This window comes from Sceloporus occidentalis, unplaced genomic scaffold (genome assembly GCF_023333645.1).
Source record: "Sceloporus occidentalis isolate IW3139 unplaced genomic scaffold, rSceOcc1.0.p SCAF_3, whole genome shotgun sequence".
Lineage (NCBI taxonomy): Eukaryota > Metazoa > Chordata > Lepidosauria > Squamata > Phrynosomatidae > Sceloporus > Sceloporus occidentalis.
In genome coordinates, this window is record NW_028316983.1 from 149,846,667 (window position 1) to 149,872,178 (window position 25,512).

Below are 25,512 nucleotides of genomic sequence, written 5' to 3' on the forward strand. Positions count from 1 at the left end.
TTCACAAAATAAATAAATGTTGGGAGTGGGGAGACTCTCCAAACAATCTCCTTTTCCTGTGCCCTTCTGGGAAATTAGATTATTGAATACACCCACAGTTTTAAAACAAGCAAATACTTCCCAGATCATAGAAGTCTAGCATGACTAGAAGAAAGACTCAGTAGAACATAAATATAGATGATATAGATATAGATACGTATACATATAAGTAACAAAATCATTATAAAAACTTGGTATTCAGTTGCTGTAGTGTCTTCCCTTTGCTGCTGAGACAATCTCTTCTCAATACTCCACAATGGCAACACCAAATATATAAAATTAAATGTTGTTGTTGTTTGTTTGTTGTTGTTGCTGCAGCCTAAGATTCTACATCACACTCTACATTTCATAACTTTATGAATCCATAGACACATTATAAAAATGCAACAAAATCCTGTTAGTAAATTGTGAAGATGCACATCTGGGCACCAGCAAGATGCTTGAAATATACATCGGGTCTTTCTGTGGTATGTTGGGTGCTTCTGATGTACACCAGACACGTCTGATGCATATTGGACACTTCTCTTGCTCACTGGGTACTTCTGACATGCATTGTCCATTGCTGGTGTGCACTGTACACTTCTGAAATGCATCAGACACCTCTGCTGCATATAGAGCATTTCTGATTCATATTGAGCACTTCCAATATACATGTCTGGTGCATTTTGGTCACTTTTCAAGCTCCTTTTGTGCTCTGTTGTGTCCAGATGCGCACTGGGAGTGTCCTTATGTGCGGCAGTGTCCATTGCACAGTTGGGCTGTGGCACATCAATCACTCCACTGGTTACCATTGCGCAACAGACACCTGTACTTTGTAATATCACAAGAGCCCCTAGGTGAATATAGATATTGTGAAACTATTCAGTTCTACACACATAAGTCCAAAGACATAAAGCTCAAGATGAATTCCATCATTATTATTATTATACCACCATCTACATCTCACCTTTTCCTCTGTCTTGGGATGAAGGCTTCCTGTTGTTGCTGTGTGTTTGTTTTCAAGTCATTTCTGACTTATGGCAATCCTTAAGCAACCCTATCATGGGTTTTTCTTGACAAGATTTGTTTATAATAGTGGCTACCTTTACCTTCACCTTCACCTTCTCCCGAGTCTGAGAGAATGTGATTTGTACAAGGTCATCCCGTGGTTTTTCACAACCAAGCAAGGGTTTGAATTCTGTTCACCAGAGTCGTAGTCAGCACTCAGACACGTATTACACGTTGGCTCTTAAGATGTCTTACAATAATTAAAAGAAGCATTGGTGAGCACATAAGTTGCACATAGCCCTTCAGGGGTCCTAGCAAGAACCCTTTTCTAATGTGAAAAATATTCTGTACCTATAAAGGGCCATGAGGCATAACTGGGACATATTTTACGGACAACCTGTTGTATGGGAGATGGTAATTTTCCAAATCAAAGATAGTGCATGTCATTTTCTGATTTGAAAAAGGGTCTCTCCTAGGCCTGAAACAGATTTGTGAAGGGCTCAAATGAGGCAAAATAACCCTCTAGCCCTAAAGAGAGGATGATTTTCAGCAAAAGATAGATGATAGATAGGTAATGTTCCCATCACCACCAATTTTTCAATGCAGGAACATAGGGGTGGGTGGGTTGCAGCCTTCCAAGATGTGATATGATTTGTATGTCTCCCATAAACAGGGAAGTTGCCCATTCCATCACTATGCTTTTACTACAGTTATTTCCAGATCTATTCATATGGTGTAAAATATGTCAATTCAATATATACACATAACAGTGTCTTATTATTTGGTTTCATCTACCACTGTACCAACTTTTGTGATGTCTTGAGCATTTGGTGGTACCTAATAGCTCCCAGAAAGACTGTTCACATGAACAAATTTATGGAAATTATACCATCAATTGCTATGATAGACACATTCATTCACCATATATAGACACACTATATGTGTTAGTGGAGGCTCTCCACCAGTTGGTTTGCTAGTCAGCTTCTTTAGGTTTCTTGCAGTCTGTTGTTGGAAACAATATGGTGAGTCAATTGAATCTTTCTTTAAAGTTCATTTGATATTCTTCTGAAGCTCCTTTTTCCAATCATACGTCTTGGGATTTTGGAAAATAGTTTTTATCTTTCTAGCTACCACTCATGATAGCTCTGAAGTAGTGGGTCTCAACCTTTGACCTTCCAGAAGTTTTAGACTTCAGTCCTAACAATCCCTTGCTGATTTAGGCTTTTGGGAATTAAAGTTCAAAACGTCTGGAAGACCAAAGATTCAGAATCACAGCTAGTTACAAACTGTAGGAACCCACTCAACAGTCCATTCGGTAATCACAGAAAGAAGGTCCATCATGAAAACTTTCTTTCTGCACTTGTCCCTTTTGTTCTCACTGTCTGTTTCCATCTCTGCAATTACAACGATACAAGAAAAAAACTGTATCCCATTTTAGCCCTAGTGGCATTTACAACAAAAGCTATCTCCCTCAGAATGTGGAATAAGTTCACTTACACATATGGATCTTCTGATTTGGATTAATTAAATTCTGATGGCGGAAAGTCACCAAGAACATCTCTCTTAGTTTTTGGTAGACAGATACAGGGACCCAGTGAACATGGGAGTAGTGCCATGGAGAAGGCAAATATGTTTGGGTTAACTCACAAACTGCGTCATTTATTTTTTTACTGTGCTTCTAGAATAGTGTTGCCATTTTTTAACCTTGCAAACAACAGACCATCATGACATTAATGAGACGTTATGCTGATAATGATGAACTGTTTTGTGTTAATACTGAAAAGGAAGCTAGGAACTGAATTCCTAAAAATCATTCAATCCAATCTGTCCACTTTTACAAATGTATATATCTGAAGTGGAAAACAGTGAATGAAAGTTGTTCAGAGTAGGAGTGGAAAGAATACTCAAAATTATTAATTTCCAGAATGAAAAATATGATTCCCAATAATTAGGAAACTCCGGCACGGTACATACTGCCAACAAGGCAACCACATGGTCCCTAAACCTAATACGTGTGGCAGCGTTACAGTGGCGGTGCCCCTTGTACACAGGTGCCACCATTGTGATGTAAGTGATGTGCGGCATCTATACATGACTGCACGTCATTTACATAATGATGCACTCATTATGTCCACTCCGTGGTGGAAAAAGAACCCGCTTTTCCTGGGTTCTTTTTCATATAGAGGGAAGCCGCGTGGTTTGGTGGCTGCAGCTTCCCTCCAGAGGAAAGTAGGCCGCTGGCAGACCACCCTTTTCGGGCAGTCTGTTCCAAGTCTCTGTGAGGAAGAATATTAGAGGAGAAAGACCTGTGTGCTGTTTTCCCAGTATCTGGACATCTTCAGCGTTACAGTAAATTACAGTGTTACAGTGAATGTGGCAACAAAATTATTTCTATGCAGAAATACATATGCCTTTTTTGTAGAGGGTGGGGGAGAACCCAAGTCTTTTTATGCAGAAAAAGGCTTCTTTCACAGAAGAGACCTGGGGAACACATTTTTTGCATGGCTCCCCCCCCCCCCCCAGTAACCCTCATGTGTATTTCCCCATTCACCACAGAATAATTTCTCTGCAACAAATCTTAATCCTGACCTGTTGTAGCAGGAAGAAATCTATAGCATGTTAGGATGAAATAATTGAGGATTTACATTCTTAGTTCATTCCTGTTTTGTACATTTCATTACTTTGTATGGACAGAACTCTGCATCCATGTGTAGCTAATCAAAACAAAAAATGGATGGCAATTTTTTGTTGTCAACTGCAAATGCCAAGTGGCATATATGTACATAGATTTTCTGATCAACAAATACTGTTTTTTAAAAAAATGCTCGTACAAAACATGAAACAAAATGGGAACAATCTATTTGTTTGCTTTATAAAAGGAGATACTGAAAACAACCACCATGAAAAGAATCACCTATTGAGTTAACACCATAGGGTTTCCTCAGCAAAAAGAAAGCATTGGACAACAATTGTATCATTGAAATGAGAAATATATGATTCTGTCACAGCTCATTTTTTAATTCTTTAAAAAGTGTAACATCTTGATGAACATTTTAAATATCAATTGAATTCAGTTTATGACTTTACAACTTGAATCGGAATAACCTTTTTTTAACCCCTTCCCCCCAGTGAAGTGTAGGCATAAGAAATGTTTTGTTCTGGCAGACGATTTGTTTTCCTGGTTAAAAATCAAAAACAAAAACAAACAAAAAAAGAACAAAACATTTTCCCCATCAAGTTGTGGTCACTGGACAGATTCCAGCTGCTGTGTTTTAAAAGAATCAGAAGTCAGCATGTGGCTATTGCTTCTTGACATAAAAATTAATGTCCTTTCCTTTATGTCAGTTTTCCTTCACTTCATTGCTGCAATCATTTCCACTTTAAATGGTAAGAGTTTCAATAGGCACTTCAGTGGAATTAAGAAAAATCTACCACTCTTCCACCATGATGCCAGAAAGCTATCCTTCCTTCTGGGTATTTTTTAAAAGATCAATAAATTGTAGCTATTAGGCCTGAGATTGCCTCACTGTGGATCCAAGGTAATAATACAAAATAAAAACTTTGGAAAAATCAACAAACCAATGAGCTAACAACAAAAAGTCAAGGATGATCCTTCCTCTGACAAATAGTTAAACCAAGATTGACAGTATGATAAATATAGGAGCTTCTGGAAACAGCTTCTGTCTCTTATCATCAAAAGGATCTTGTCCTATAAAGCTTGCTTATTTCAAAATTTGTTGTGGTTAACTTTTCCTTTTTGTTCCTCCCTTGTCCCCCCAGCTAAGTAACTTTATCAGGATTATAACTTTCTTCTTCTCCAAACATCTCTGCTAAGACTTTAAAGCGTGGTCCCCAGTCACTCAGATAATCATAGTCCTGGTCTGCTTCAGTTGCAAGGGAATCTATAGAACTGAGGGATTCAGCCACAGATCCATTTCCTTCATAAGCATATGTTGCTAGTGAGTCATAAGGGGGAGCTGAGGGATCCCCATCATTTTCTCTAAGCCTTTGATTTATGAAATCTCTGATATTTGTGTTGTCCTCTGCAGGCGGTCTTGAACGAGGCAAGCAGAGAGTATCTGGTTTTATATCCCTCCGTGTTTTGTTATCCTCAATTGCTTTGGGATTCCTCAGGGCCCCAATGTCAAACGCCTGGGTATCCTCTTCACCACCTCCTTCATCATCATAATGGATGACATTGTCTCTGACATCTTCCTTTGAGGTCATGAGGGTGTCTTTTTTCTTCTGCCGTCTCAGTGCTACATACAGAACCACAATGACTAGGACAAGAAGAAAATGATCAGTTAAGTACAGAAAGAGCTCTCCTTTCTGAAATGAAATAGTGGATCGCTGACTGACATCTAAGAACTAACAGGGCTCATTTTCAAATTGTTTTTGTATCTCAAGTATAAAATGGACCAGAGCTTAAATGTTACAGTTGGGCTGCAAAAGACTCCTGACCTTTATAAGGCTATTTGCTTCCCTTCCCAAACAAGACTCTCTAAGGAGAGAGTCTGGAGAAATTCTAATATTTTCATGTGTGAGAATACTATGATAGATACAAAGCAGCAGAAGGTGGAAGGTTTAACAACAAACAAACAAACAAACAAACAAACAAACAAAAAACCCCTAGTCTGTACACCTTAGAAAAGTCTTGTGAGCCAGACTGATGTTATTATGTTTATTACAAAGTGGAGGAAAGAGCACTGTGGCTAAGAGGTGGGGTGGGTTGCTAAGGCCATGCCACCAGGGGTATTCATGACAAAAGTGTGACTTGAATCAGATAAGTCCTCATCTATGGTCCACTATGGACTATCCTATTTATGTTCATGCAGATTAAGATCAACTGAGTTCAAATGGGCTTACTTCCATGGAAATGGGCAAGGTGCTGCAGTCACTATGCTACACCAGTTCTCATATATGTTAACAATCACAATATCAGCTATAACACAAATTTTGCCACATTTTAATTAAAGTTCTAATAAAGTGTTAGTCTTTGTCACATAATATTTTAATACCATAATACCTGGGCATAATAGATTAGATCAGTTGTCAACAACAAAGATTCAAATGTGCTTATTTTTATGGGGCAACAATTCTATATTGTGATCTACACTGCATAACTGTACATACTTAGCTATGTAGCAGAGTTGTCACAGAACCCTCCTAGTTCTGTGAATATACATACGAAGGTACCAGAAACAGTGTCCCAGTGAACACTGGACTCTACTAGTGTGCATTGGCAGTCCCTAGTCATTGTCTTGATGGGCATCAGGAGCATCTAACATGCACTGGCCCTGATGAGCAACAATCCCATTGCTATCTTCTTTATATAGCAATGTTATGGCAGTCTCTTGCTAAATATGGTAATTGTGGAACTGCTTAGTTTTATTTCCTACTGATTCAAGTCCATATGTAGATGTAAACCCTATACTGAATACCAACCATTATCTTTGTAATGAAAATTGGTACAGAAAATTTACTTTGTATCTCAGAAATTTCTTTGTACTCTTCTGGTACACCTTTTCAGTTCCTGTAATGCAATGGATTTTTCTTTTCTTCCTTTTCTTTTTTAGTATCTGAAGATGACTATCATCAATCGGGAAGGGTAAGATGGATACAGACACTTTAAATATTTTAATTATAAATTATATTAATTAAAATTAATTTTAATTTAATTACAACATCTAGAGTGGCCAAAGCCAATTCTAAAATTCCATGACAAAACTGTTCTGTTGATGAACTTTATAAAATTCTGCTGTATCTGCAGAGAGACCAGGCTTCAGGGTGTATTGTTCAAGAAGATACTCTGAGCTTAGTCTACCTGGCTATGCTTAGTTTTGAGGAGCTTTTACTAGCATAACTGGCTGGGCTGTGCCCATCATCTGAACCAGCTTTGTTTCATTTATATCTTATAATGTTCTGTCACATTTTCCATTGTGGAGATACATCTTACAAATATATTGTGACACCTAGATTTGTTTTATGTAAAAAGAGAAGCACTAACCTAGAAGTATAACAATGCACAACAAGATTGCAATCAAGGCTCCTGTGCTGAGTCCAACAGGCAAGAAGATGGCTTCAGCATTGCAAGAAAGGAGAGTGCCATCAGAATCACATCTGCAAACCTGGATCGTCATTGTGTTTGTACTACTTTGTATTGGATAACTGCTGTCTTCTATCACAACTGGAAGGAAATACAGTTCTTGTTGCTGACGGCTGTACCCACTTCTCCTGGCTACAATCCCAGCTGTATTGTCTGCGGAGAAAATAAAACAAAACAAAAAAGAACATTTAAGATAAGCCTTATGATTCAGAAATGGTAAGAGCTGTCATATGCTGGGAAACTATGGCTAAACCCACATGTTATGTCTTGGCGATAATCCTTCATCGCTTCCATGTTCCCTTAGTAACATCCAGCCATGCAAAATGTGATGTGACTCATCATCTGACAAGCCTCTATGGACCTTTTTGCATGGCAAAAAAGTGCAACTTTCCCCTGCCAGGATACAGTTGCTTACAAGATGCAGTTGGGAATTATCACATTAAAAATGCCACCAATGTCGTCAATGCTGCCAATGCCACTGGGCAACTGCATCCCAGCTGTATCCAGGCTGATAAGATACATGCTTATAAGATACAGTTGAGAATTATTGCATTTAAAATGCCACCAATGCTGCTGGGTGACTGAACCCTGGCTGCATCCAAGCTCCCAGCTGCACTCAGATGGCCAATTTGCAAGCACAGGAAGCTCCCATCTTTGCAAATCAGCCTGGATGCAGCTAGGATGTAGTCGCCTGGTGGCATTGGCAGCATTGATGGCATTTTTAATGTGATAATTCCCATCTACATCTTGTAAGCAACTGTATCCTGGCAGGGGAAAGTTGCACTTTTTTGCCATGCAAAAAGGTCCGTAGAGACTTGTCAGATGATGAAGTCACATCACATTTGGCAGGGGTAAGTCACACTTTTTTTTTGACAAGTGATAATCTCCTATGCTTTCACAAGGTGGAGTGGGGTGGTGCAAATCACATAAATCATTCTGTATTATAGTGCTCCCATGTTATATGCGGGCACGCCTTACATGGAAGATTATCGCACTGCGTTCTGAGAACGTTCTCATCACGTGATGAGAACGGAACGCATTTGAGTATACCGCATGTATGTGTTCCAATCAGGTTCTCAGAACGTTTAAATGTGTTCCAAACGTGTTCCAGGAGGGTACAGATATGAATGTGTTCCCAGAGAGCTGAAACGTAATGAGAACGTTCCAACAGAGGTGTGTGCGATATTCTTATCTGTTCTCAAATCCGTTCTCTCATTCCTCCGTCTCCTGATTGGCTGAAAGAATGACAGGCAGGGAGGGAGGCAGGCAGGCGAGGGACTGCAGTGAGGGAAGGTGTGTGTGTGTGAGGGGGGAAAGAAGGAGGGAGGGAAGGGAGGAAAGTTGGGACAAGTGAGAGAAGAGGAAAGAAGGGAAAGAGAGAGAAAGAGAGAGAAAGAGAGAGGGAAACAGGGGGGCCAGAGCAGAGAGCAAGAGGGAGAGGGTCTGGCTGCTTCTGCGGGGGCCTCTAGTGTCAGGTCCAGCGGGGCTCCTGTGCTGGCAGCCTGCAGGAGGTAAGGATGGCAGGGATGCCCAGGACCTTCTCCTCCTTCCCTCCAGGAAGGAACCCACAAAAGCTCCTCTGTTTGGAGCAACACACAAAAGCAAGCAAACAACTCCCAGAATTCCATAGCAAAGAGCCAGACAAGAATTAAAGCGGGGAGGGAAGCTCACAGGCCCCACCTGGAATATTGTGTCCAGTTCTGGGCACCACAATTCAAAAAGGACATTGAGAAACTGGAGCGTGTCCAAAGGAGGGCGACTAAAATGGTGAAAGGTCTGGAAACCATGCCCTACAAGGAACGACTTAGGGAGCTGGGGATGTTTAGCCTGGAGAAGAGAAGATTAAGAGGTGATATGATAGCCCTGTTTAAATATTTGAAGGGATGTCACATTGATGAGGGAGCAAGCTTGTTTTCTGCTGCTCCAGAGACTAGGACCCGGAGCAATGGATGCAAGCTCCAGGAAAAGAGATCCCACTTCAATATTAGGAGGAACTTCCTGAGAGTAAGGGCTGTTTGACAGTGGAACACACTCTTTCCTCAGAGTGTAGTGGAGTCTCCTTCCTTGGAGGTCTTTAAGCAGAGGCTGGATGGCCATCTGTTGGGGATGCTTTGATTGTGATTTCCTGCATGGCAGAATGGGGTTGGACTGGATGGCCCTTGTGGTCTCTTCCAACTCTATGATTCTATGATTCTATGAAGGCACACATTACATGCGCGCACACACAGGAGGCAAAAGGGTGACAAGCAGCCAAAATGGGGAATTGGGATGACAGCAGAGGACTCTTCTTTTCTAACCGGTTTAAAGAGCTGCTATGGCTGCCGGGGCTCTGCCCTTGGCCCAGTCCCCTTCCTGGCAACTTGCTTTCCTTCGGCTTGATGAGACCTGCATGGAGTTCCTCCTTCTTCCCAGCCTTGCAAAGGAGGTTTGGGATGTAACTTGCAAGGCTCATCTCTCCCCATTTCTCTTTCTCCCTGCCTTCCTCCCGATCCCTCCTTCTTCCCTCCCTTCCCTCCCTCCTCCTTTCCCCCCTCTCTCTCACACACACACCCCTTCCCTCACTGCAGTCGCTTGCCTGCCTGCTTCCCTGCCTCCCTGCCTGTCATTCTTTCAGCCAATCAGGAGACGGAGGCGGCCTTGGTGGAATATGTTCTCGGAACAGTTTCAGGAATCGCTGTGCGGTAAAATGCAGTTCTGATCACATTCTGATCACGTTCTAGTTTACTAATGCAGTAATATCTGTTCCAGGAACGTTCTCATCACGTGATGATACGGAACGTTCTCAGAACGCAGTGCAATAATCTCCATGGCCTCCAGCATATTCTGGAAGCCACCCTGGAAGAAATGGCACCATGCGTCGGAAAGAGTAATGGCATGTGTGCCCATACGCCCATGCATGCTGCCGCACCACTACGCCACCATGAACACGGGCCCTGTTGACTATTAAAGGGCTTGAGTTTATGTGAAATTTCCCTTACTTGGGGGGTGGGGTGGAGGTGGTGTGGGTCCGGAATAGACTGTCCAAAACATTGTATTGCCTCAAGAGAAGGAAAGGCTTCCATTTTTTCACACAGACAAACCAACCAGAGGCAATGAATTAGATTTTAGTCTGAAATTTAAGAACGTATTCTATTTTAGATTAATACTGTACCCTGTAATCTAGATTAAAATCCAAAGTGGATTCACATCATCACTGATAGAGGAGTCATCAGCTGCCACTCATGAGAGCTCATGAGAGCTGAGTCTTATTCCAGCACTGGCAATGGGACAGCATCCTTCACCACTCCCGAGGGCAGCAGATTAGTTTAGAGGACAGAAAGGAGGCTACACAACACAAAGACTTCTGTCTACCAACACCTGGCTACTATTTCTCACCCCTTATCTGCTTGATGTGATTTCTTTAGAGAAGGGCCAACCTTTCTAGGCATTATAGGAGAAAGAGAGAGAAAATGCACAGTTGCAGCTTTGAGGGTCACTCTCACATGTGCGTTAACAGTCAAATCCTGACCTATGTGAGGTTCCAGAATCAGTAAGAAAATCTCTTTGTTATATCATTACCAAAAAGAAGAAGAGGAGGAAGAGGAAGAAGGGAGAAATGTCACACTAAAATTGGTTATAATATAATGATAATGCAAGATAATGCAACCTTTCCCATCTTTTCTGGACAAATGGTAATTATCATGAGTCTTGTTTCAAAGCCAATTCAGTTTGACTGCAAGCCTGTTAGAGCAGACAAAAAGAAAAAGGAAAGACAGGAAGTATCACATTAGCAGGGGATATTATCTCTTCCATATCTCTAGTTTCTTGTTTTTCTTTAGGTTTGCTTGGATGCCCTTCAGCTGCTGTGATTTTTGTTCAGTGCTCCAGCAGGAAGAGAAATGTGGCTTTCTTGTTTTGCCAGTTTCCACAAGAGACACCTTTCAAAAGATAGGAAATCTTCCTCAATCCTGCACCTGTTCAGAAGAGATGATTAAGAAAAGTCCCACCAGAAATCAAACTAGACACTTGATACCATTAGTACATTTGCTGGTAATCTCTGATTAAGGCAAGTGCAGGCCTCTGTAAGAGGCATTTTGCCACTTTCCTCAGTAGGAGCTGGGTTATCACAGTTTCCCTTGAATCAAAGAAACCCAATGAAGAAGAAAACTGATGTAAAGATTAAAAGGATTAAGCAGCAAGTGAGATTAGAAACCAATTTGCTAGCCGCTCTGATTGGGATTGCCTGCGGTGCTCTCTCCTGCTTTATTATCTCTCTAACACTCTCCAGTTCACAGCATCTCCCCCAACATTACATGGTTTTCTTGACTGGATGCTTTTTAAAAACTTCCTTCTTTGAATGCAGCTGGAAAAGAATTGAGAGATGAAGTGACATATCCTGTTCCTTTGCAGATAGGTTCAGTTCCCATTGGAACTATCAGTTGCTGAGTATCGGAAGGCAAGTTTTATTTTTACAGAAAAGCCTATGGGTAGATGTTATGGCTTTGTCCAGTATCTGCTAGCACAGAAGCCACACTTGAAAGGTATATATCAAATTCATAATGTATTTAGGGAGTCCAGTTTCCTTAAATTAGCTTTTCAACTGCTTTGATTAAATATCATCCATCTTATTAACACCAGTTTTAGTGTTAATCCATTGTGACATAATCCAGGTGGTTAGTGTTTATATGGTATTCATTCATTACCAGATTCACACAGACATTTACTTTTTATGTATTTAATGCCCCCATAGCTCTTCTGCTGAAAAAAATCCTAGACCGTCCTCTGATCAATTAAAAATCCGAAGACTGTTTCTGCCTCATTTTACTATCTAAAACACACAACACAAAAGGAAGAAGGGAGGGAGAGTGAGGAGGGAAAAAACAAACCCAGGAGCCAAATTTTAAAGTTATAGCTGCTCTAATGACCAGCTGGGATAGAAACAAGACAAGTAGCCTAATGACAGAGATATGAAGCTAAAGATAACTGAAGCATTTTGATAGTCAAGAAGTTAGAAGATATTCCTTTCTAGTTTTATATTTTAATCATGTGAATGGCCTTTGGCTTAAGCATTAATAAAATTGAATTGGAATATTCCCTTCTAGTTAGTTAGATGTGTTTTTTTATTGTGTGTGTGGTTTTTTTTTTTCATTTTGTGTGTGTGTTTTAAGATATAGAAAGTTGTGTTTGTTTTGTTGGTTGTCTCAATAATTTTTTTTTTTAAGTTGATTAGAACAAGAAATTTAACTGTGGCAATATATGTCAATATAACTGCTGAGCCCAATAACTATTGGCAGAAAAACTGCTGGGCTTATCAACCAATTCTGGAATATAGCAGAGTAGTTGACAATTTTGCAGAAACGTGGTTCACAGTCCTCAGTGAAGATGACAGGCACTGGATGTCTTCCAAAAGTGAAGGAATTGCAGGAATCTCGGGAATTCTCCAACAATCGCTGCTGCTCTGGCTCCAGCTGAATAAATGACTAGAGAAGCCAGGCTCCCAAAAGTGCTATCTTTATTTACAGAGTGCTAACCATAAATCACCAAAGCTACTATACAGATCAAACAAATACCAACCCTACTCAAACCCACAAGCAATTACTGGAAGCCCTTGAGTTTATATTCACTCCAGACTATGCGGTTTCCCAAACTCAGTCACTTCCTGTCCCACACTGTAAAGTGTCCTCCTGTCCATGCAGACACATGTTTCATCATCCAGGCTTTGCTGCATGTAGGCAAACAGAGTGACCTTTAGCCTATGAGCATCAGCTGTGGCTGATTAGCCTTGTCCTTCTGGTGCTGGATGCTCATGGTCAGACACACACATTTAAGCATTTCTCAGTTTGCTGGCTTTAACCCTTAACATATATGTCATCATAGAACTAGGAGTTAACTTTCCATCATAGTTACCCCGCCCCAGATATTGAGATACAGAGATATGGATATAGAGATACGGATTCAAACTTGACATGAATATGATCATGACTACAAAAATGCCTCTTCATCTGCCTGTTTTCCTCCAAATTTTAATCAAATGTTTTTATTGTTCCACTGTTTTTATATTATAATGTTTTAATCCTGTTTTAGTATTGGGATTGGGGGGTGGGTATAGGGATGGATTTTTTCTTTTTTGGATTTTAATAATAATAATAATAATAATAATAATAATAATAATGTATTTATATCCCGCCCCTTTGAGGTCAATCGGGGCAGCTACAACAATAAAATACAATACATTGTACATCAAAATTCCCTCCCCCCCTTAAAAAATTATTAAATCAGTTGTAATTAAAACCAACAAATTAAACAACATTAACACATACACATTATTACAAGACAAAAAAAACCAGAACAAAACAAAACAAAACAAATAAAATAGTAAACTGCGGTGGCATTTCCAGGGAGGACCTTGGGGACTCTCATGAGAAGAGGGTTCCTGAGGCCGGGTTATCTATCCCAGAAAGGCCTGCTGGAAGAGATCTGGATTTTATTGTAACCTTGATGTATTTTACTGTTGTAACCCACCAGGATTCTCCATGATAGGGCAGGCTAGAAATAAATCTTCTAATTATTATTATTATTATTATTATTATTATTATTATTATTATTAACATGGGGGGTCATTCACACATCTTTTTTTTTTTACTGGAACAATGCAAATATCCTCACTCACGCATTCTGGTTCAATTATTCACACTTTGAGATGGCATCAGTCTGCATCTCTCTGGGTTTTTAGTGGGAGCCGGTGGCTGAGGAAATGGGGGAGGACCCCCATTGCCAGTCCTGGGCTTGTCCTCCATGGTTTGAGTGGAGGAATGTGCTGCTTTCCTCCCAGGTAGTCCTTGGAAGCCACCCATTGGAACCAGTTGTGCAGGAAAGAGGAAGAGGAGGAGCATTTCCTCATCTTTAACTGTACTTCACTCCAGTCATGCCTTGAATTGGAGGGCTTCTTCATAACATTAGATCCACCACTGTAGAAGCCTAGCATTACTTAGTGTATAGATTGGTAACTCCTAGTATTTCATTGCCCCTGAGCTCTCTTTTTTTCTTGTTCAGCTTCTGAGAAACAATTACACAGAGAAGCAAGTCATTTTCACCCATGTGGTCAAAAAGCTGTAGGCAGGAGAATCACAGAACAAAATAATTGGCACCATCATTATTTGAAGCAGAAAGATAAAAAAGCAATCTTACTTCTGAAATCGTGGACTGTGAAATTTGGCTTTGTAGAAACCTCAGGTGATAGCCGAAAAGAGAATCTTTGCCCAGCAGGTGACAAATCCTTGTCTGCAGCACCAACAACTTGTATTACCTAAAACCATAGTGGAAATAAAACTTAATCACAGATTTCCAATTGAAAGAAAAGAAAGCCTTAATTTGCTCACAATATAATGCAACAGAATCAGACCGTGATGAGTTACAACAGCACAGGATTTGATATCCATCCATAACTACTGAGACTTCACTTCTTTAATCCAGTAATAGAAAGGTGCATTTTAGTTTTTAGCATAAACACAAAAACTTACTCTCTCTGCAGATGGCACAGTTCCTTGGTTTTGGATCTTTATTTATATATTTGCAATGGCAAAAGAATTTTTTGATAACATTTAAACTTTAAAACAGAGAAAGGAAAAAAGGAAAAAAACCTGCTAACTTATCTGGTGAATCTGATAAACCCAGAGAGAAAACTAAAGGAATGGAACTTTTGAAATATGTGTAGCTATTGGATGCCAGAACAGCCCTTAACCAAGTAGTTTCAAATGGTCAATGGTTACAGCTTCTAGGATTTGTAGTCCTACTTTGGGAGACCTAACTGACCTAGTCGTGGAGTGCAGTTTAGGTATTATGGAAAGTTAATCTGCTTAGAATGTCTGAACAACTGTCAGCTCAAAGGTACTGATAAAGTTATATTCTCTTATAGCAAGAAGAGATACAACATTAGAGAAAGTTGGAAGTAGTAGTAAACTGTCAACTGTTATGTGAAGTCAAAGGCTTTCATAGCCGGCATCCATAGTTTTTTGTGGGTTTTTTTGGGCCACATGGCCATGTTCTAGAAGAGTTTATTCCTGACGTTTTGCCAGCATCTCTGATGATGCCAGCAACAGATGCTGGTGAAACGTCAGGAATAAACTCTTCTAGAACATGGCCACAGAACCCGAAAAACCCACAAAAAACTATGTCAACTGTTATATTGTGTCTGACAATGGGTCCATTTAAGCGTGAAAGGTACACTTTGGGAATTTGGATTTTAGAATTGCATTTGAATGTTGTGAATGAGTTAATGTATAGGAGAGAAACATGGCAACAGATTAAGAAAAGTACAGTGGAGCCTTGTCTTACATGGGGGATCCCCCCCCCCCCGCGTGTAAGGCAAATCCCACGTAAACTCGAGCTCCATTCAATATAATGGGGCTCATGAACATGCCATTCATTTAATGGCGACACGGCTTCTGTGTAAACAAGAAGCCGCGTATGGAATGGAATGTCTACATAATCTTCTTACTGATTTTTTATTATTATTATTATTGTCACTCTTAGTGTCTCTTTGAAAAATAAATATGTAGTCATAGATTTCTTTTGGCTAGGGAAAGTCTAAAGAGATAAATACTGAAGTGTATGCAGTGGAATCCACAAGAATAAAGGGGAGTTACAATTCCATGGGGGAAAAAAGGATACAGATATTTCCAAGTGAGAGCCTGTGTGCTGTAGTGGTTTGAGCATTGGACTATGACTCTGGAGATCAGGGCTCGATTCCCCGCTTGAACATAAAAACCCATTGGATGATCTTGGGTGAATCACATTCTTTCAGCCTTGGATGATGGCAATAGCAAACCCTCCTCTAAAAGTCGGACAAGAAAATCTTGTAATAGGTTCACCTTAGGGTCCCCATAAGTCAAAAATTACTTGTAGACAGACAACAACAAACATCAGGGCCAATATATGAAACTAGCAGCAGAAATTTCTGGAGATGACAAACACATTCCATTTGTCAACTGACAAATGTTGGTCCAGGAAATGGAATTAGTTTCTCAGCTCCAGAAATTGCTGTTGCTAGTTTCATATATTGTCATTGGAAAAGGCCATTGAAGTAATGTCATAGCCCAAACTGTGTTGGGCTTGTTTCATTATCAACAGCCATCTATATAGCACATGGAGATGTATCTTCCCTTTTTGTCCCCCCTCAGGGAAGTCTAAGCTGCCTAATCTTACTATAGATCCAAGTACCTCAGAATTCCTAACTGCACACATGTAAGCATTTAAAAAAACATATATTTTAAGCAATTTGGAACTTCCATATTCTGGTCATCATTTGAAGGCCTGTGTGTGGGTGCACACACACCAGAAGAGAGCCAGAAGACAAAGATGTTATTTCCTCCTGTAATTGTAAGGTTTTTTCCTTATAGGAAGTAATCACCCAAAAGAAGCAATGCCTGAAGGTGCTGACCTCACCCTTGAGAATGGTTAGGTGGCATGAACAACAATAATTTTCATGCATTCCAGGCTTATATCCAATTTCAAGACCCAATAGAGTAGATCCCCTGAATCAATAAATACTTGTCAAGGCAACACTTTTGTAAGCTCTTCTGATTCACTCTAGTCTAGTTCAAACTAGCAACAAGCAGGGGATCTATTCTAGTTGGCCTAGTATCTGTTATTAGCCTAGAGGGAAGGTCAAGGAGAAAGGGCTGTACCATCTCATGTTAGTTAACTCAGAGGCTGTGCAGACTGCCCTAAAGGCCTGCAACCACCTTCAGGTGCACTGGATCAGGGCTGTGACAACCATATGCTGCAGCCCTGATCTGGCCTTTCTGGCAAGTGACTCCTTTTGTGCTATGGAAAGGGTGCGATAGCTGCGGGGCTGTGGCTTGAAGGCACTCCTTTGGTGCTGTGTTGTGTGAACACAGCAGCAAAGGAGTGCTGTGCTCTGACACCACGCACCATATGGAGCGGTGTGCAACATCATGACACCCTGTGGGCAGAGTTGGGGTGTGCATTATGTGGACACTTTGCCCCCAGGCTGGCCTTAATGGCCGGTCTGCACAGGGCCACGGTGACATGACACAAGACTTTCTCCTGGTCCTTGGAGCAAAACAAAGTTGGTGACAAAAATGCCAGGTTTCTTCACCACATGCATTCAGGATTATTGATATTCCCCTGTGACTGTGGACACTTGGTTATTTTAGGCTGCTGCTGTGACATATCCTTGTAAATCTCAAAGAAACAAATGCTGTAAAAGGGACAAATGTTGTATAAGCAGCTTCCACAGGCAATTATTTAAAACCCACTTCTGTCTATAGAAAGGAGATCAAGGAGATAGTTTTGTTCCACAGGTGTAGTAATTCAAGTACAGAACTGTTGAGGCTGCAAGTTCCATGTCCTTTGGGCAACAGTTTTGAATGCAGTAAGAAAAAAATGTTATGACCTGGGGGCTTGAAAGTCTCCATTTGATTTTGCAAAGCTTATAAAACAGCACTATATACCACAACATAACAGGGCAGATTTTGTTGCTTTTGTTACCATTGAGAAGCACCTCAAAAAGAAGTAGAGTTTCAGGGAACTTTTAATGAGGAGGCGGGAGAACATGCTACACAAGGTAGTGAGAGTCAACAGAATTTACTCCTGTAATATAGTTTGCGTTTATGTTTCTGTCTGCTGTTTCTCCCATCCTGGCAAGGAAATTGCTGTCTTTTATGAGTTTTGTTCCCAGGTAAGAAACTTGTGATTATACTGCCTAACTTGATCCCTGAAGGCCAAGTATATGATGGCTGAATACATCTTTTGGAGAGTCACAGTTAGTTTGCAGAACAATCACTTCAATACCCATTAAGGTGCCCACTGGATAAAAAGTGCAGTTGCCTAAAACAAGCTTGAATAATTATTTATCCACAAAGCCCAAACACAGCTTACAACCCAGAGCTTGTGAAATTATTTCAAAAAAATAAGTACTTACAATTTAGAGCCCTACAATGTAGATTTTTTTAAAATGATAGTTCTCCTATTTCTCACAAATAAAAAAACAACATTATTTTCTCTCCTTTTTTAGAAATTGGAGTTCTCTGAATTCAAAACAAAAATGCACTTTAACCACGTGACACTGCTCCACCACCATTTTATAAGATCACACTCCCTTAACATTTAAAGTAACTGAAAGTTACAGTTAAAAAGTAAAAGGAGTGAATCAATTCCCCATTAATGACAACTACTGAATTGTTACTCAACAAAGTATTGACTACAACTAGCCAATTGTTTGTAACTTGTTACCACCAAGTCTTAGTACTGCCCTTATATTGTAACCTTCTGGGTAGCATACCACCATTTTCTTACTTTCAGACAGGTAGTAAAATGGGCAGTTTACAGAGTCTTTGACAGACCACTACATATAATACATGGAATGAGTCAGTAGTAGCAGTAAAGTAACAATGGTATGTTACAGTATACATTTATCTTCTTCAAACAACCTTCTGAGATAGGTAAGACTAGGAAAATGTTTCTGGCCTAAGGTCATCAAGTGAGCTTCATGGCTCTCTGGGAATTAGATCTCAGATGTCTCAGGCCCAGGTCCCCTGGTTAACTGCACTATATGAACATATTATACACATTAATGCAAAAATAAGTCAGTTAGTCATACTTCAATTTCCTTGACCACAAAGTCACCATGTAATCTTGATTAAACAATTATTGTCTCAGCCTCAGCTTTGAGTTTACAATCTGGGGATAATACAGTAGGTCAGACTTACCTTTCAGGATTGTTACAAGCATTGCTCAGACAAGCATGATCTTTATGTGAGCTGTCTTGAATACATGTTTCTCTTTTGAATGGTGACCAGTACACTCAATATGAAAATTAGTGATATCACCCTCAAGCAGGGAGGTAGCCAGGATTTTAGGAAGGGGGGGTTCCAGACTAAGTGCCACCATTATAATGGGGCTTGGGCGCGGCGGCGCACACCATTCATTTTTCTAATAGAAGGGGGAGGTCCGGACCCCAACCCCCCCCCCCCCTTGGCTATGTCCCTGCCTCAAGAAGTTACTGAACTGCAACATTTGTTCCCTCCTATCACTGATTATGATTGCAAGGCTGTAGAGAGTTACAGTTCAATGATATCTGGAGAAACACATGCACCTTAGACCCAATATCTTACTTGATAAATCAAGTAACATTATTTAAATATACTACTACCATATAGATAACTATTCTTAAGCTGGCTTTTATTGTTTGTTAGTGTTTGTACTTGACTTCAGCCATGTACCTATGACTTAAAATATATCTAAGATTGAAAAAGAATTGATATACCTGTCCTGGTCTAGCATTTTCACATACATAGGACTCATAGGGCACTGCAATTTCAGGAGGAAATTCATTGACATCTAAGACGTTTATGATGACATTGACCTTGCTGGTTAATAGTGGATTGCCTGGTAGAAAGAAATAAATTTTAAAAAAGATGTAAGTTATGAAATACTGGTAGCATCGCAAGCACCATTGTATATCTGGCACAAGGCAGTGAAGGGCATGACAGCCAATCCTTCTTGACAAGTTCTTTTATATTAATCTGGCATATCACTCTTGTAAAATAATTTCTGACTCTGTAAAAGAGCAGGGATGGGTTGCCTGTGACCCTCTGGATACGGCTTAACTCCTATCATTGTTCATCATTGGTTATGCTAGTGAGGACTAAGGAAAGATGTGATCCAGCAGCATCTGTGAGAGTCATGTGTGAGCCACATCTCATTGAAGGTGGATAAAGGACCCAGCTACATAATTTAGATAAAATTGTATGTGAGGATCCAGCACTTTAGCCATAGCACAAAACCTGAAATGCTGTAAACAGGTTTTGGGAAAACAGTTGTGATGTACAGTCAGCCCTCCAGATCCATTGATGCAACATCCATGGATTCAGCTATTCACAGCTTGAAAATATTCTGAAAGTATATAAATTCCAAAAAGCAAACCTTGAATTTGCTATTTTATATAAACCTCACTGGATACTAAAGGCCCATTGTAAAAATTCCTCTGCACACACATACCCATTGATCCTGTGTTGAATATCATACATGAATAGTTCTGAAGTACTTATCTACCACCCCACTATGTGGGGGGTCAAGGGTTAACACCCAATTTTTGAGGGGCAGATCAGCAAATTTCAGCTCCCCCCCCCCCCCCCAGGAAAATTGGTATTTAGGATCCATTTTGCAGTAGGAAGGACTTGTTAGGATTGTAGGTGTTGCCTGACAAACTTTTATTTTATTTAAATCATCAAAAATTAATAAATATCCATCTAGAGAAGACCAGGAGAACTTACTAGTAACTTGCAAAATATGTTCTATAAAATCTCTAGAAAAACTTACATAATAAAGAGAATTTTGGATCGAAGAACTTCATAAAATATATACAGAATATTCTATTCTCCAGATAGATTTGCTTTTAAAATTATAAAACAGAATGTTCTTATACTTATATCAGAATATGAGGCATAATTGAGCAAACTGTGCTAAAGAGAAATTAATCATTTGTTTGTGGCTTCATTTCCATTATATATTCCCACACTTCCATTATCAGCGTAAATTGCACAGCATTTATAGTAGCAGTAGAAAGCCAGCTGGTTCTCCTGAGACTTGAACAGGAGCTCAAATCACTCCTGGTAAAGATTATTTGCTTTGTGAGAGCAGCAAGATAAGCATCACCATTGATTTCAAATACTGCCCCATCTCAAGGCCACAGATGCTCTTTAGAAAACAACTGTCAGAGTGCTGTAAGGATGAGATGCATGCAGCTGCACCCAGAGACACCTGCTTTTGACCTTCAGCTGCTTCTTCCTGCAAAGTGGCAAAGTCCTCTTTCATTTGTACTTTCTGAGAACTGACAGGAGTCCAGCTGGCGTGGGACATTTATAACTAGGAATGGGAAGATGGTTTTGACATTTCCCTGTTCTGCAAATTCAGTGTTTAGAACTACAATGGCGAAGAGTTCTCATTTAATTTCATTAAAAATTAGTCTGTGTTATAGAAGGCAGACACATAAACCATTGTAAAATGTCATAATCAGATATTGTAAGTCTTTCATTACTAGAGTCCTATTCATACTCATCCATGGCTCTGTACACACACTTTGTGGAAGTATGCAGGGATGTCACAAAACTTGTAACTCACAAGACGTTATGTGGAAGGTCTGTTTGTATGAACCATTTCCTCCATGGGTAGAGGCCATTTATTTGGCTGTGGTGGCTGGCTGAATCATAACACATTGAAAAAATTCTGTTGTGGTGATCAAACTGATGCCACCTCTGTAGGCTGCTTCTCACATAAGAGATTATTGCACACATTTTATCCCGTCATTTTTCTGATGGGATATAAGTGTGTTTAATTTCAAAGACAGGTTTTCCTGTATTCTCCTGTCAACAGCCTACATGCAGCCCATAGGCAACCTGGGCTTGACCCGCAGCTCTTCATGGATGGGAAAAGCATCCTTGAAAAGCAGCGGAATACTGTATATACGCATGTATAAGTCTAGAAATTTTGGTTAAAAACTGACACAAAAAACCTGAGTCGATTTATGCACGGGACAATGTAAGTGCTGTATCTTAACTCTTATTTAAAAGAAGGAACCATCTCCTGGTGGAAAGCAAGAGCATAAAATGAGAAGCACCAACTCCCTCTACTCTCTCATCCATCCAGTCTTAAGAGTAAGCACAAAAAGTTATGTCTGCTGGAATTTTACACTGTTTTACTTTGCTTCATCCTTTAGATCCTTTGCTATATGCCTCTACATTTTACCCTCAACTTGTTCACGGGTCGTAGAAAAATGCATAATTTTGGCCCCAAAAGTTGACCTCAACTTATACATGTGGTTGACTTATACTTGAGTATATACGATAAGCCTAGGTTGCATATGAGCTGCATATCAGGGACGTAGCCAGGATTTTAGGAAGGGGGGGAGTCCAGACTAAGTGCCACCATTATAATGGGGCTTGGGTGCGGCAGCGCAGCAGCACACACCATTCATTTTTCTAATGGAAGGGGGGTCCGGACCCCAAGAACCCCCCCCCCCCCCTTGGCTACATCCCTGTGCATATGGCTGACGAGAGAATGCAGAAAGATCCACCTTTGAAGTTAAACATGTGAATAACCCGTCGGGAAAGTGATAGGATAAAACGTGTGTGATAATCTCCATAGTGTCCCTCCACATGAGTATTTCCTGCTAACAAGCCCATTAGTCCCCAGATATTCTTGCAATATTCACAGTCAAGTTGGATTTGAGATTAAAATCTGCAATTCATAACTGCCCATAAAAGCCAATGCTGCTGCTACACTGCAGAAATAATGCAGTTTGTCATTGCTTTAATGGTTATGGTTCCATCCTATGGAATCCTGGGATTTGTATTTTGTTGTGACAACAGGGCTGTCTGACAGAAAAGGCCAAATGTGTCACAAAACTATAATTCCATAGCACTGAGCCATGGCAGTTAAAGCTGTGTCAAACTGCATTAATTTTGAAGTGTAGATGCAGCCCATCACCTCTAAATCTTTTGTTTTAAAATAGGGGTAGGCTACAGAAGCTCACGCAGTGACCCCATGCAAATTACACTCTCACTCTCAGAGTATGGCAACAGCTAACCCCCTCTGAAGAAACTTCCTAAGAAAATCCAATGATAGATTTGCTTTAGGGTCACCATACATCAGAAATGGCTTGAAGGCACACAGCAGCAGAAAAAAGCTCACAGTAATGTATTTTTAGTGGAGAGAGGGGACCCTTACCACATATTCTAAGAATAGCAGCCACATTCACAGGGAGCAAGGCTTGATACAGACAGGCCAAAATAAAGCTGCTTCGAGTCACTTTGGAGGTATGGTGTTTCAATGATGCATGCGTCCTAAGAGTCCAGAAGCTGCACCAAAGCCACGCTTCAATCCTAAGGACTGAAATGCAGCTTTGGTGCAGCTTCCAGAGTCTTAGGATGCATGCATCATTGAAACACCATACCTCCAAAGTGATTTGAAGCAGCTTTATTTTGGCCTGTCTGTATAGGGCCCAAGGAAACTAAAAAAGTGTTGGTAGTGACATAATTATCCTTGCTCTTCAAAAGGTCCAGGTTTCTTGAACATGTGAGCTCTGGCTCAACTTCTCTGATATTTAATGTCTGCTGAACTTTTCAAACATTTCCCAGAAAGATTGATAAAGTGGGGGGAAAGAAATGGGAAAGAGAGATTTAAGGCAAACAAACCAATAGGACAATCCATCCATAAAGGATAATACTGTTTGAAAAAAATACTGTACAAAACAAATCAATGGAGAAGGAATATCACTGAATGGATCATACCATTATTTATGTTTCAGCTATCTATAGTTTGGCTGATTTACATCGCTTCTTAATACAAAATCAGGGTGATTTTTCCAGGGGGTCGCTGAGTGGCTTTAAGGCTGGGATCATTAGTCTGGTGCCTTTCATAAACTGGACTGGGAGAAGAAAGACTTTTACATGATGAAAGAAGTTCTAGCAATCCTAAATTGTCCTCCGAGGCTGCATTCGCACTGCAGAAATAATTCAGTTTAACACCACTTTAACCACCATGGCCCAATGCTATAGAATTCTGGGAACTGTAGTTTAGTGGGGCACCAGAGCTCTCTGACAGAGAAGGCTAAATATCTCACAAAACCACAAGTCCCATAATTCCATATCATTGAGCCATGGCAGTTAAAGTGGTATCAACCTGGTTTATTTGTGCAGTGTGGAAGCAAAAGGAATACAAGCATGATGACATACTCCTTTGGTAAAGGATTATGATAATCAAGACTTTTACATCAAAAATGGCCAAAAGTGAGCTTGCATATGATTAAAAACAAACAAGCTAGCAAACATAATTTTATCATACTTTTTTTTCTGCTATACTTACTAATTTTACTTGCAATTATTGAAAAATTATATTGTGCTGTGCTCTCTCTGTCCAATAATTCATTTGTGGCAATAGTGCCTTCCATTCCATCTATTGTAAAATAGCTGTCCACGTTGCTTTTCCAGTCTACGAAGTACCTGCAGATGCCAGGGGAGAAGGGAGAGGAGAACAAATGGAAATTGAAAATGTCTAGCTATTTATTATAATAGCACCTGGTACAGCCTAATGAGTTTTGTTATTCTGCTCTCACGTGTTATTTCTCTGCTTTGTAATAAAGATGTAGTGATTGCTTTAATGCCAAGTCAGAGGGCTAAATAGGGAATAATGAAAGATGGACTTGAGAAAAGCAAGCAAAGTGTAAACATCTTTGACAAGCTTTCCAATAAGGTCATCTAAAATCTTTTTTTTTTCTGGTGTGATTCTACATCTTTCTCTGTTTCCAAAGCCCAGAATGGTTAGGGCAAATATGTATCTAGGTTTATTTCTTAACAGTGTTCACAAATCCAATTTGAACATTTGCTTTGCTGGCTGCAGTTTCTCATATTTTCTGGCTAGCTTAGCAAGCATGTTTCTCTTCAAAATATACTTCCATTATTGACTCAGTGATCTGTTGCCCTGTTATATGCTTTCAACTGCCTTGTTTATTTTATTAGTTGTCAGCTATCGTTTATAGAAAAGCAGGAATAAAATACTAGAAATGAGTACATATTTAAAAAACCCACATTGATCTAGCTACCCTACAAGTTCAAAAATTATAAAATTCAGAAACACAACGATCAGTATAGATAATGTTCCTTTAAACCAACCATCCAGCCATCATTTCAGTAAGTTGATAAATCAATTGAGCCCGCAATTTAATTTTCTAGAGAGGCAGTGAATATCTATGATATTTCCACTCCTGGTGGGAAAATAATACTTTTGATTATTTGCATAACAGTTCTATTCAGAGCAGGTAGTGGATGAGTGCTCTAGACAGGCAGAATGATATTATTATTATTATTATTATTATTATTATTATTATTATTATTATTATCATCAGCAGATGGAGAACAACAGTCCTTTAGCCACTAGTCTCAAGGGGTTTGAGAAATCAACAAAGGGGCTGATCATACAGACCCTAGCCAGACTGGGGCTGTGGCAATCACACACCATGACCCTGATCTGGCCTTTTGAGGGTGCCATAGCCACAGCGGTGCAGCTATACACCGGAGGCTCAGGTCTCTGCTGTGATCAGAGTGCTTTTTCACATTTAAAACTTGTATGCCAGCTGTGACTGTTCCATGAGAAGCCAGATCTGGCCGCAGTGGTACATACCTTGGTTACACCCCGTTTGGACTACTGTAATGGGCTCTACATGGGGCGGCCTTTGAATAGTGTTCAGAAAATTCAACTGGTTCAAAGAGCTGCTGCCAGGCTGTTAACAGGGGCAGATTACAGAGTCCACACAACACCCCTATTGAAATAGCTTCATTGGCTGCCAGTTTGTTTCCAGGCACAATTCAAGGTGCTAGTTA

At 40.1% G+C, this 25,512-nt stretch overlaps 1 protein-coding gene across 2 annotated transcripts in view; it reads right to left on the minus strand.

Moving 5' to 3' along the window:
• Positions 1–4,042: 4,042 nt before the first annotated feature.
• CDH12 (cadherin 12) overlaps positions 4,043–25,512 on the minus strand; it is a 330,249-nt gene continuing 308,779 nt past the window's right edge. For both annotated transcript variants that reach the window (XM_089516580.1, XM_089516582.1), the window contains exons 8-12: positions 23,999–24,135; positions 19,401–19,522; positions 14,300–14,417; positions 7,034–7,285; positions 4,043–5,306 (exon numbers count right to left, since the gene is read on the minus strand). In XM_089516580.1, coding sequence (XP_089372706.1) covers positions 4,807–5,306; positions 7,034–7,285; positions 14,300–14,417; positions 19,401–19,522; positions 23,999–24,135 — 1,129 coding nt within the window. In that variant the 3' untranslated portion in view covers positions 4,043–4,806. The remainder of the gene's footprint in view (positions 5,307–7,033; positions 7,286–14,299; positions 14,418–19,400; positions 19,523–23,998; positions 24,136–25,512) is intronic.